Raw genomic sequence first — 13,052 nt, 5'->3', positions numbered from 1 at the left:
TATTGTATTGACAATGAAACCATCATATGTCATTTTCAAAATACAAAACCTTGTAAGCATAATGGTAATCAATAAAAATATAATTATATTATATTATATTATAATAATATAATATAATTATAGTGTCATATATTATTATTGAATATTATGAAATTGTATTGTGTCTTTTTGTAAAAAAAGATAAAAATTTTGACTAGGGATGAGAAACCTCAAGTTTAAACATCAGTCCTTTCCCTCTATTATTACTTGAACTGTGTAAAATGCATTTATGATCAGTTAAACTATATTTATGGTCTGCATTATATGTCGAATGTATCCTAACTAAAACAGTTTTCTAGCTACACCCCCATTGTTCAAAAGTTTTTGGCTTTGCAACCATTGACAAATAAAAGGGGCAGTATGCTTTCTAATTGTTTTAATTTGTTGATTAATGCAGTTTTCCATTAGAAAAAGATTATAAATTATTTACATTTAAAAACATAGTAAAGCTTATTATGTTTCATGCCCCATGCATTAATTTTAATGGAAAGCAAAAATTTACTTACCTATTTAAGCATTGTGCAAGCCTAATCATGCTTCTAGAGTAATGTATTATTAATATGTCACTAAATCGTGATTAATTTGTCTTATGCGAAGCTGCTAATGCTGATGCATGCCTTCATCTCTAACAAATTAAAAACAAAAGCTATTACGTTCTATCAATATAGATTTAATTAGCATTTTTGTGACTGCTGATAACAGCATCTTTGATCAATTATTTATTTATTTTCTTTAATTAATATTGTCTATTTTTGGATTTGGTTTTGGACTCATGTCCTGTTTGTGATTGAGGTTGGGCAGCTGCAAATAAAAAATACAGCACCAAAATGTTTGGTAAACACTACCTGCTGTAACTTAAAAAATAAGTTGGTTTGATTTTACACTTGTATGATAAAATATCTATTATATTTTTACTAATTTTGTTAAAATTATTATTTAAAAATTATATTTACGACATATTATTAACTTTTAGTTCATAATTATAACAATTTTTTTATAGCAGCTGTAATTTAAGAGTTACAGCACCTCAATCTCAAACAACCCTTTTGTCATTTATTTGTGGGGTTACAACAATTTGAAAAATCAAAGAAACAATAGTTTTGAAGATTAGAGCACTACAATTTTCTTCTTCTTCCTCTTTTTTTTTTCCTTTTTAAAGGAAATTCATTAAAAAAAACAATAGACTAATTGGAATTTTACAATTAATATGCATATTTTATGTTTGGCCCCCTTTTCTCTACAGATTTATGTTATAGTATACTCATATTATGGTTTCTAATTATAGTCATCGTCCTGGTCTCTCTCAGTTGTAACCATTTTATATTGTTACCTATTTACATTTATAATTTTGGTATTATAACCTCCCAAAATCAAGACCATAGTTTTGCCTTCCGTAATGGAGTAATTTAAAAATTTAGCCCATGTTTGATTGGAAGAAATGAGAGGAGAGGAGAATAATGGAAAGAAGAGAGGGGGAAAGAAAATGAGGGAAAAAGGAAGTCAATGCTAAATTCATTGTTTCCTTTGAGATAGAATTATTTCTTTTCCTTTTATTTCTTTTCTCTTTTCTCATTTCTTCTCATGTCCTATCATTTCATTTCTTTAAACCAAACATACCATGGCCAATGATCAAGGCGTAAGCGAGAAGACTTTTGCTTCGTAAATTTCACCGGGATAAGGGTATTTTCTAAGGGAAAGGAAATGATGCAGTTTTCCCAAAAAAAAAAAAATTTATATGATCTTATTCTTAGTTTATCTTTTGAGTTGTTATCCTAGTTTATTTTAATTAAATAAAAATAATTATTGTGTTTACCTAATTTTAGGGAACATGGGGACTATTGTTCTCATAATCTTTAGATCTGAATTCTATAAGTTAGTATTTAAACTAGTATCAATGTCAATAATGGTACACTGAAATATTTTATTTGACAATTGAGTAGCTGTATTGGAATGTATTTGGTCCCTCGAAATATCAAAAACATGTTTATAGATATTTGAATTTTTCATATTAACTCATTTATTATTTTTATTTTATTTATCATTTATTCTTTTTATTTTGTTTGATTTCCGGTTGAGTAAAACCCAAATCTTCATCAACATGTTTTTTTAAACCAAACATACCATGTGAAACATGATGAAATGCAAGAACTGTATAGGAAAAAAAAATATAATGACATCCCTTGTATTTTCTGTATTAATTTGTTTCGTTTGAATTCTAGAACTTTCTGGGAAGGAAGAATTTATTGATAAGGGAAAGGAAACATCTTTGGCTGTAAAGTCATGTTGGCACCTAATACATCATTTCAGTGGAGCCATATATTGTCTCGATTTCATGTCATAGATCATGTTAGCTGTTGTGTGTGTGGCGGTCTTTATGTTACTTGAATTTTGAAGAAACAAGCGAAAAAGGAAACCACCTTGAAGGTTCCTCTTCCTTTGATTTTGACACGAAGCTTCCTTTCTTCATTGCCGCCACCACAGCCATATAACAACAGTGGTACCATACCACTTCTTTTGCCCTTTGTGACAAATTTTTCGTATAAGCCTTTAACTCACTTTTATTTAACATTTGTTTCATAAGTATTAAGTTAATTTCTACTTAGATCCACAGGTACATTTCAGTTAGCACCTTATAATATATTATATTTACACTTGTTTTATCCAATATTGCATTTGTCTCACAATACCCCTCTTAACTTTTTTTTTTTTTTTATAGACCTCTTTACTATTTTGAAATTGAATCATTGGTATGTTTAATTTAAAACTTACACTCCTTTTCAATTACAATTTTTTTAAATATCAGGATTTTTTTTATATCCACTATCAAATTTCATTCAGCACTTTACACTCTTTTTATTTCAATTTTTTTTAATAAATAGTACGGCACTTTTTCTTACATTCACAACAAATTATGTAATCCCAATAGTTCCATTACAATATATATATATATATATATATTTTCATATTTTTATTTTTATCATTTTAGTTAATCCTTTAATTTGCTATTATAAATAATAATTTATCATCTCCAAATGGGTGCTGAATTAATTTCACGTAGTATGGACTAACATTATATTATTAAAAATTTGTATTACATATATAAAGAATAAAATTGTTACTAAATTATGGTTTAATACAACCTAATTAATGTGATAAGAAATAATACAATACAATGTACTACAACAAATAATGATGAATCAAATGCATCCATAAGATAAGAATACTTGAAAAATAACATTATAAAAATAAGAGTAAGAAAAATCATAGCACTTTTTGTAATAAAGCTATTAGTGTCACATAATTTATTGTACATATAAGTAAAAAGTACTATATGTAATATTTATTAAAAAATTTAATATATGTAATAGTGTAAAGTGTTAAATGAAATTTGATAGTAGATTTACAAGAATATCCTAATAGTTAATTAAAAAAAAGGGTGTAAGGTTCTATATCAAACATAGCAATTATTCAGTCTCAAAAATAGTGAAGAGGGCATATTGCAATACATGTGCAATATAGAATAAAAATAATAGTGTAAGGTGCTAACTGAAATGTGTCTATGGATGCAAGTAGAAATTAGCTTAATAATTATGAAGTAAGGTTTAAATAAAAATGAGTGGAAGGGGTTTTATGAAAATATATAGTTGTGCTATGGCAAAAGATAAAACAAGTGGTAGAGGACCACCGTTGTTGTAAGGTACGAGTAATAATATAGTATAAACTCTTGTACAATTTTTTTTGTATAAATTGATGTGGTATGATTAAATTGATTGAATTAAATATCTCTTGATCCACATGATTTGTTTTTATAATTTTATATTTTTATTCAACCAATGAGTTAATATCAAATTAATTTAGACAAAATAAATTTATACAACAGTTTGTAACTGTATCATCACTTAACCCACGTTATTGTATAATAATACAAAGTTAAAATTTATCTCAGAATGCCATAGTTGAAACTCGATTTATTAAAAAAAAATGCATAAAAAAAGTTTGATGGGACCTACATCAATGTATTATATTAAAGCTGACTCCAGAAATATTTACAGGAAAGAAGAACAATAGTTGCTTCCATAACACAACATACAGATAGACTCAAATTTTCGAAAATTTGCTCCCAATTACGCATAATTGCATAATAATTAAATAATCTTAAGGTGATTATGTAAAAGTGAATTGAGTAAGCTGAAGATAACAATTAGTAATATATATTAAAATAAAAAATGCTTTAATGCTTTGTGTCATATTCATGCCCGTCGGACATCATAATCAAATATTATAATGGGTGCAAATGTGGTCACTATGAAACAAAATAAAAGCATTGATATATGAAAAGTTTATAGTGCGTCATTTTCTTATCCTCAAAATCATTGGATGCTTTCCTGCCTTCATTTTTATGAGATGAATTTGTTGCAAATACGTAACCAAACGTCACCGTATCTGTAATATATAAATATTTTTTTAATTTTAATATCATATATAAAATAAAACTAATTATAGCTGCAGGTAGCTTCTTGTTGCAATGTTTGTTTCAGTCAATATTAATTCAAGTGTAACTTTGCTGCTTGACAAAGCAAAGGCATGCAGTAGAATTTTATGAATTTTCAAACATCAAGAAATGGGCTTTAGTTAGTTAAAGGATGTATCTTTCACTTTCATGGCTGTTTAGGGTTTTGGCATTTTGCACTTCATGATATCCCCACGGACTTTGCACCATCGAGGGTCTACCGAACAAATTAAAGACCTTCATGATTGTTTTTCAGAATTTATCTACATGCATTTTCCATTTGAGGTCTAACAGATTCAAGAAATAACTTGTGATGAAAGGGAATGGGTGAAGTAATTTCTAGTTTTGTTTGATTTTTTATATAGTAGTATATATCAAAGCTATCACGTGCATGTTAACCGGTGGGGAGAAAAAAAAGAAAAAACTTAGATTTAAAGTAAGTTTAACAATATCACTTTATGTGAAATGTAAGAGATAGTCAGCTTTAGATTCGGAATTAAAATCTGAGATTGAAATCCGAGACAAATTTAATTTATAATTATATAAAAGTTCTCTCACACACACATACACAGTGACAAGTTAATTGACCTGAAATCAATCGAATGAGATAGTCAGATAGATATATGTAAGGCTTCGAGCACTTAAAATTTGCTATCCTCTATTAATTAATACAGCTTTAACAAAGTAGAATAAAGAGCTAACAATAGTAACAAAGTGAAGGAAGGTGTTATAATGACAGATCAAACATGTAGAGTTAGAACATCACACATTGGCTGATCGCGTTTATTTTCTACTTCGACTCATTATATAAAATGTTAAATTGTAGGTTACAAATAAAAGAAGATTTAATAATAAAATTTTGGTGGTATTAAATTCGGCAGATATTATTTTGTATCTGGAATTGTATGATCTTAAAAGCGTTAACATCTTCTCTTATATGAAAATTGAATTATCTAATTTTAATTTAGGTCATTTGGATCCCCGAAACCGAAGCAAGGGCTAGGAAATGGTGATGATATTTGTTAATTATTGATACAAAAATTAATTAAGACAGACAAAATAAGCATGCAAGTATAATATATACATGAACCAAACAACTCTTACACTACCATGTCAATTGAATCACTTAACTCAAAAGCTCAAGTATTAGGACAGAAGTGTTCATGAACTTATATGTTAAAGAAGTGATCATGAAAACGAGTGAATAAAACTGAAGTAAATAGTGACAATGATAAAAGAACAAAATATGTATCTCTGTCATCATTTGATTTTCCAAGTGCCTCACATTTGTTGAAAGATATTTTGATCTTTATAAGTTACGTGATTAACACAAAAGGCAGATCTAGCTCACTTCTCAGGGTACTCTTGAATAATTGGTTCAGTATACGTAGATTAGATAATGAAACCTTGTTAGATTTTTTGAGTTGTGTAAAGTGATCTCATTTTCACCTGAAATGAAGTACTCATCAAACTTTTAAATAAGCAAAAACAATAATGCACGTGTCGCTCCAGTCTTGCTAATGGCCCTAGGAACTCATAAGGGGGATTGTCTAATTAATCTCATAATATATTAATTACTCCTTAATTAGACAGCTTTTATTGAGATGAAAAGGCACAGCTTTTATGTCCTTTTGGCGAAGATCAATGCCCGCATAAAATGAAAGAATTTGGGATTCATTTGTCCCAACTTTTGATTGTCTATAAAGGTCATTTAGGACGGTAAATTTTTTTTCTTATTTTATTTGGTACAATATAATACGTTAAATCAAAGTGTGGTGGGCGTCACTTAAACCCACCTTCCTCATATTAGAACCTACTGGAATTTTCCCTAAATTTGCACCTAATTATATATAATTCAATCCTGTGGGAATGGGTATTGCACGTTTGTCAATTTATCCGCATTACTTTATTTCAAATTGCTATTTTTTCTAATTATTAATGATATGTGTGACATTATATATAAATTTTCAATTTTTTTTTCTTCCATGAAGTCTACAGGAAAGTCCTAAATTGGCTTTGTGATGGCAACCCAAACAATGGAGGGGAGGACTCCAACTTCTTATTCACATGATTACGTGAAATGTGATGTGATTTAGGTCTGTTTTGATATTATTTTTGATAAGTTCAAAGGTTATTTTAAAAAATCAAAAATTAATTTTACTATTTGATAATTTTTTTAAAAATTAATTTTGGTAAAATCACAATTACCTTATAGTACAACAAATTTTCAAGTAGAAAAAGAGAGTTTTTCAGTATTTAATTTTGAAAATTAGTTTTATACTTCATACAATTTCCATATATCCTCATATGTATTATAAAAATCTAAAATTATCCTTATTAATTACAAAATAAAAATAAAATTAACAATAAAAAAAATTTCAGTTATCAATTATTATATATACATGATAAAATAATATTTTATATACATGTTTATAAATTTATAAGAAAAATATTCAAAAACTATATCTAATTCAGTTATTTATATTCTTATAAATGTTTAATAGAAAGATTTACCAAACATAAATGATTGCTTTTAAAAGTCACAACACTTTTAAAATAATTTTATCAAATGTTTAATTGATTATCTACAGATGATTATTTTTATGGATCCAGCTACGGTACCACCGTGGTACCCGTACCACTAGTTTTGTCTCTTGTGCCAGTAGTGTCGTAAAATTTCATTGAACCCCTTTCATTCATTTTTATTTAAACTTTACCTCATAAATATTAAATTAATTTCTATTGCATCCATATAAACATTATAATTAGCACCTTATACTATTTGTTATTTATACATTTTTCTTTTATATTACACCTTTTTCACAATACCCCTCTCTTTATCACAAATACCGGCGAACCCGACCCGAATTTCGTTTCCATTTCCGACCACGCCACCGGCCAAGGTTGGTACTGATCGGAAGATCGTGCGACGCCGGTCATCTCCACGCCATCCTTGTCACAAAAATAATCGAGTCAACCCGACCCGCGAACCCGACCCGGATTTTGTTTCCGTTTCCGGCAACTCCACCGACCAAGGTTGATACCGATCGGAAGCTCGTGCGACGCCGGTCATCTCCATGCCATCCTTGTCGCCGTAAAGCATTCGGAAAGCTGCCGATCGAAGCCGTGAAAAGTCACAGAATCCCCGCTTCAATTCGCCGATGTTTCTCCAGTTTCCGGTGACGCCACCACTTGAGTTTTGTTCTCCACAATTTCCTCTGTCTTTTCTGACCAACCACAACCACCGGAGGAGCCGATTTGCCGTTAATCGGCCATTGAAGGATTCACGGGTTTGGGAGAAATGAACTTAATATTTGTGAAGTAAAATTCAAATAAGAATAAGTGAAAGGGCTTCATGAAATTTTATACAGAAAAGACAAAAGCAGTGGCATGGTGCCACTGTTGCACGATAGGCGAGTCCTATTTTTATGGCAAAGTTAACAATAATTGTTTGAAAAGTTATAATATTACCAAATTGACCTCACCATTGAGCATTGAAAGTGTTTATGCATAACTTACATACTCACTACAAATTGACCATTAACTCATCTCACCTTTTTTTTTTTTTAAAAAAAGTGATCATTAATTCATCTCACCTTTTCATTAACTTATATACTCATTACATCTCACCTTTATTTGGCTTTTAAAATCTTGCAACACATCTATATTATTAGTCATATATATGATGTAGATGCATCCAGTAATTTTTTTATCTTTGCTTTTATGAATATCATTAATTAGTAGATCTCTAAAAGACCCAAAAAAAAAAAAAAACAAAAAGATGAGTAAAAGATTTGAATTCATGAATTAAACATTATTACGTATTAGTTGATTGAATGTGAGAAATTATTAATAAATGATAAACTGAGAGATTACTTTCCAATGATGATTTCATTTATCCGAAACAAAATCTTCGAGCTAGGTAGAAACTGTTCGGCTATCACGCCCTTCCTTTCCTCCATTTCTTTATCTTCAAGATAAATCATTTTCTTTTTTCTTTCTGTTTTAGTACAATCACGAGAAGCACACTAAATTTAACTATAATTTAATTTAGAAATTTAGGTACAACAATATTGCGATCCACGAGTACCATATTGAAAAACACATTTAAAAAACAGTGTACTGCATGGCTTCCAAATGTACATGTATTACCTTCACCACCAAAACTAAACCAAAAATTTGTACAAATATCAAAATGAAATTAACGACTTCGCCAGATGGCCACATCTCAACCACTATGACAAAAGATTTTGAAATTCGAAAGATAATATTTATATATCAATTTAATATTTTGAAAAAGACAATTTTTTTTTTTAATAATCATACATATAGGACAAAATGAAACAACCAAACAACTGAACCGCCATTGCCAGCCGGCACCGGTTTACCACTGAGCTACTAAACCTAAACGATACTTCCAAAATTCTAATACTATTTTGCCTTGATTCGCAAATTTTTTTTTTAATATTTACTTCACAATTCGTGTTCATTTTCTCTCCCTAATACTTGCATTTATTTACATTTTTGGCCTCTTTGTTCTAAAGTCCCTCCGTCATCATCATAATTCACGATTCATCCACACCGTTGAGTCAATCACATAACAGAACACGCGTTGGGATTCTCATCACTGAACATCTGGGGCGCGTGGTACATCGGAGGCGCGTGGTGCATCTGAGGCGGGTATCCTTGGTTCGCGTAGACCACCTGATGTTGATTCTCCATCGGATAACTCTGGCCGTACACGTGGTTATCGTACCAATAACTAGGTGCTGGAGGGTACGGGTATCCATAGTACTCCATCTTGTGCACCTCCACCTTGCCACCGTCACCGCCACCGGCTGCAGCTGCCTCTTTTTCCTTCTTTTCTCCGCCTTTGTCGGTGGCCGGGGCGGCTTCTTTTGCCTTCTTGTCTCCGCCTTTGTCGGCATCTTTGTTCTCTTTCTTCTCGCCATCGTCTTTCTTGGCGGGAACAACCTCAACGTTTCGTTTCAGCTTCACTTTCAAATAAGGAACCAGCTCCTTCACATCCATCGTGCCTTTCACGGTCACTAGATCTTTGCCACCGTCTATGGTCACATTGTCAACACCTGGCAGTTTTGCCTCGTCAGATCACCGTCAGTTAATTATTTTACTAATTTGCCACCGAAATTATTAATATTATTATTATTTAATTAACTGACCTTTGGTCTTGTAAATTATTTTCTTAATTTTGCTAATGCAGCCTTCACAGTGTAACCTGATCTTCAAAACGACGGTGCTCTGTAACACACAAGTATTAATCATAATTAGTTAAAAATAATGAAAAATTAGTTGATATTTTATTTACAATAGAACCAAACAAGTCAGAAGTCAATCTCGTAATTAACCATTCTTGATTAAAAAAGTCAAAATTAAATCAAATTTAATTAATGAAAAAAATAAGCCTACGTCATTTGTCACGATGGAACTATTACCTCTTTCGGCGGCTTCTTCTCTTCGGATTTCTTGTCGTCCGGCTTCTTCTCCGATTTCTCTTCCGATTTTTTCTCCCCACCGCCGGCGTCCTTCTTCGGCTGAGGAGAGACGAGGTCCACTTTCTTCTTCGTCTTCGCTTCCAATCTCTCCTTCAACTTCGCCGGCTCCACTTTTCCGGTCACCGTTACCTTATTTGCTCCGCAATCGGTCTTCACGTCCACCACGCCTAAACAAATCAACAACATTTCCTTAATTTTCCTCAAAATTCAAATGATTATTAGGTAATTAATTTAATTTGCTTATGCGGTCATTCATTTGTGTATTTTACCTTCGTAATTTTTCATAGCACGCTTGATTTTCTTAGCGCAGCCTTCACAATGCAAGTCAACCTTCAAAACGACAGTGACAACGCCGTCGTCTTTCTTGCCACCGGCATCAGCCGCAGCACCAGCAGCCTTCTTATCTCCCTCATTTTGCTGTTGTTACAACACAACAAACGCACGCGTGAGATATAGAAGATTAACATTAACGGCTAATTAAGATTAAAAATGAACGGCTAATCAAGAGTAAATTAACTTACCTCGCCCATAGTAGCTAGCTACACTCTCCCTTTTCAAAATCCAATATTCTTTATTTGATTCTCTTAGTCGGAGGCGATGTTTGTTGTTGATTACTGGGATTGTTTTTGAAGAGAGCAAAAGGAGGCAAAGGGAGATTTATATAGGTGGAGAAGGTCGTAGAGGAGATATATGTGATGTGTGTATGTATAATATATGTATGTAATAAAGGTCATGATGATCATGATGGACGAACATGATGGAGTCAGAATGTGTGTGCTTGCCGTTTGGTTGGACTAAGAGGAGTAAAACGACGGCAATGAATGACCATTCATCCTAATTTGACTTGACTATGACTAGTCATCTCGAATTACCGAGATACCCTCCGGAACGTTCCACTTTGTCTCTATCATAGCTGGATAGGCTTGTAATTTCGAGCTTCCGTATCCGTTGGAAAGGCCGGTAAATCTAAAGCTGTTTGTTTGGTGTGGGAAACTGTGATTTTTTTTTTAAACAGAAACCAGCTTGTATTTTTGGAATTTGGAGGTTAGTTAGTTGATTTTATTTATTTTGTTCAATTTGTGGTTGATTTTTTTCTTTTCGCATGTTTTTTATAAACAAAGAATTCTTCTAGTCGCTATACTAGATAGGAGAGAATATTTTTCTAGCATGCTTTCGAATTATATTATACTAAAATTTGTTGCTGATTTGTCATATTATTAGTGTGGTATATTGTCACGCCAAACTATGCCCAAATGCTAGAGCCAGACCAAGTGTGCGTTAACTTATTCGGATTGGAATATAATAATAATAATAACAGCTACCCAAATTAGCGTTCTTAACAATGTTGAGAGTACTATTTTGCTTCTGTCCTCCTATAATTAATTAACTTTAGATAAAAATATAAATTTTGAGTAATTTCTTCTAATATTATTAGTGGAATACATTTCTGAGTTACTCTCAATCAATTTTAAACTGTGTTATAAATTATATAGCTAGAATCTTAATAATCACATGTAGTAGTACATTTACAGATCGAAACCATTAAATTAAAAAAAAAAATAGTGTTACATATTCTAAATTTTTTATTTTAAAAAGTTATCCTAAATGATGTGTCATTAATTGAGTGGTTGATAATTCTTTATAAGATTCAAGTGAATTAATTGTATTATCTCACCAACTACTCAATTAATAACACATCATTTGGGATAATTTTTTAAGATAAAAAATTTGAGATGTGTAGCATTACTAAAAATAAAAATACCCTGCAGCTTCAAGTTCGTGTACATCGATGAGCTAAAGTGTTTTTCTTTTTTTCTTTTTTAAATAAGATATGCATTGTTAGGCTTCATGAATTCAGCCGGTCGAATTAGGTACAACAGTAAGTTTTCCAATGGTGAAATCACAGCAAATGAGGGCACAATGAGTCAAGATCATCCATTCGTCAGACCACTTAAAAAGCGCAGGGTTGAGTAGCGTGAGAAAATAATCTAGTGTATCAGGTTTCAGAGTCATGGTAGCCATGTATTGTCGGCTGGCCAAATGAACACAAGTTATCATTTTGATTAACCAACATCTGCATCGCTAAAAAGATAACCACAACTAAACTTAGCGCACTAGATCTAAATCATATATAATTTATATCCTAATTAATGTGTTTCAGACTCACATATCATTAACTACATGTGCACGATAGTAATTAACTTTATCAACCCTTATTAATGTGATAATCTTGTAACTAACAAGCACATAAATCAACTGGTATAAAGTTGATCTAACTTAATTAAGATCATCGGTTCGAGATTTGGGAATGCAGCTGCGTTAAATACTTGTTGGAAGAGCTTTGTCGCCTTAATGATCCTACCCGGCTCGAATCTAGATTAGTCGGGGCCCAATGTAGTCTTCGAATACCAGATAATTTAATATACCGAAAAAATGTGATAATCTTGTAATATTTATTAATGAGCAACATATAATCATGTCATTACATTTAGGATATAACATGTCATTATGTATTTAAGCTTAATGAGTGTAGCATTGCTTGTCAAGAGCGGAACTATATAACCTTCGGCTGACAATAAATTCGGGAAAAATAAGTGAATGAATTGAAATTTTATTAATTTTTATATATATTCACACTTTGGCCCCCTCATCATTACAAAGTTTATGTCATAGCTTTACACAAAGTTTTTATTGTTTTCCTTTATGATCTTCATCGCAGGGCCTATCAGTTTTATTCATTCTATGCAATCGCCAGGGACACATAACATCCGTGGCCAAACAAAATTCAATAGAAGTAAGAGAATGAATTGAAATTGAATCAATTTCTATGAGTATTTTAGAAATGATTACGTTATAGTTTACTCAAATTTATACCTTCTTCATTATGGTCCTCATTATGACATTACTGGCCTTTCTAAGTTTTATTGATTTATGTTAAAACCAACTCAAGTTTATGATTTTTGCATTGTGGCCCCCCATCAAATTAAAAT

The 13,052-nt window shown here is 31.2% G+C and overlaps 1 protein-coding gene across 1 annotated transcript; it reads right to left on the bottom strand.

Annotated features, from left to right (window-relative positions):
- Positions 1-8,797: 8,797 nt before the first annotated feature.
- Positions 8,798-10,751, bottom strand: LOC102618204 (heavy metal-associated isoprenylated plant protein 6-like). Its single transcript, XM_006491651.4, has 5 exons — positions 10,584-10,751; positions 10,332-10,479; positions 10,003-10,229; positions 9,730-9,808; positions 8,798-9,636 (listed from the first exon to the last, which is right to left on the bottom strand). The coding sequence occupies exons 1-5, from the start codon at positions 10,590-10,592 to the stop codon at positions 9,143-9,145; spliced, it is 957 nt and encodes a 318-aa protein (XP_006491714.1). The 5' UTR covers positions 10,593-10,751; the 3' UTR covers positions 8,798-9,142.
- Positions 10,752-13,052: the final 2,301 nt, after the last annotated feature.

This window comes from Citrus sinensis, chromosome 6 (genome assembly GCF_022201045.2).
Source record: "Citrus sinensis cultivar Valencia sweet orange chromosome 6, DVS_A1.0, whole genome shotgun sequence".
In the NCBI taxonomy this organism is placed as follows: Eukaryota; Viridiplantae; Streptophyta; class Magnoliopsida; order Sapindales; family Rutaceae; genus Citrus; species Citrus sinensis.
This window is presented reverse-complemented; position numbering and strand designations above follow the sequence as displayed.

Bases quoted from the DNA above. Each gene is read 5' to 3' on its own strand.
- LOC102618204 (XM_006491651.4), bottom strand. The intron at 9,809-10,002 runs GTAATAGTTCCA...TGTGTGTTACAG, and splicing joins AGAAGAAGCCGCCGAAAGAG to AGCACCGTCGTTTTGAAGAT. The intron at 9,637-9,729 runs GTCAGTTAATTA...CAAAACTGCCAG, and splicing joins AATAATTTACAAGACCAAAG to GTGTTGACAATGTGACCATA.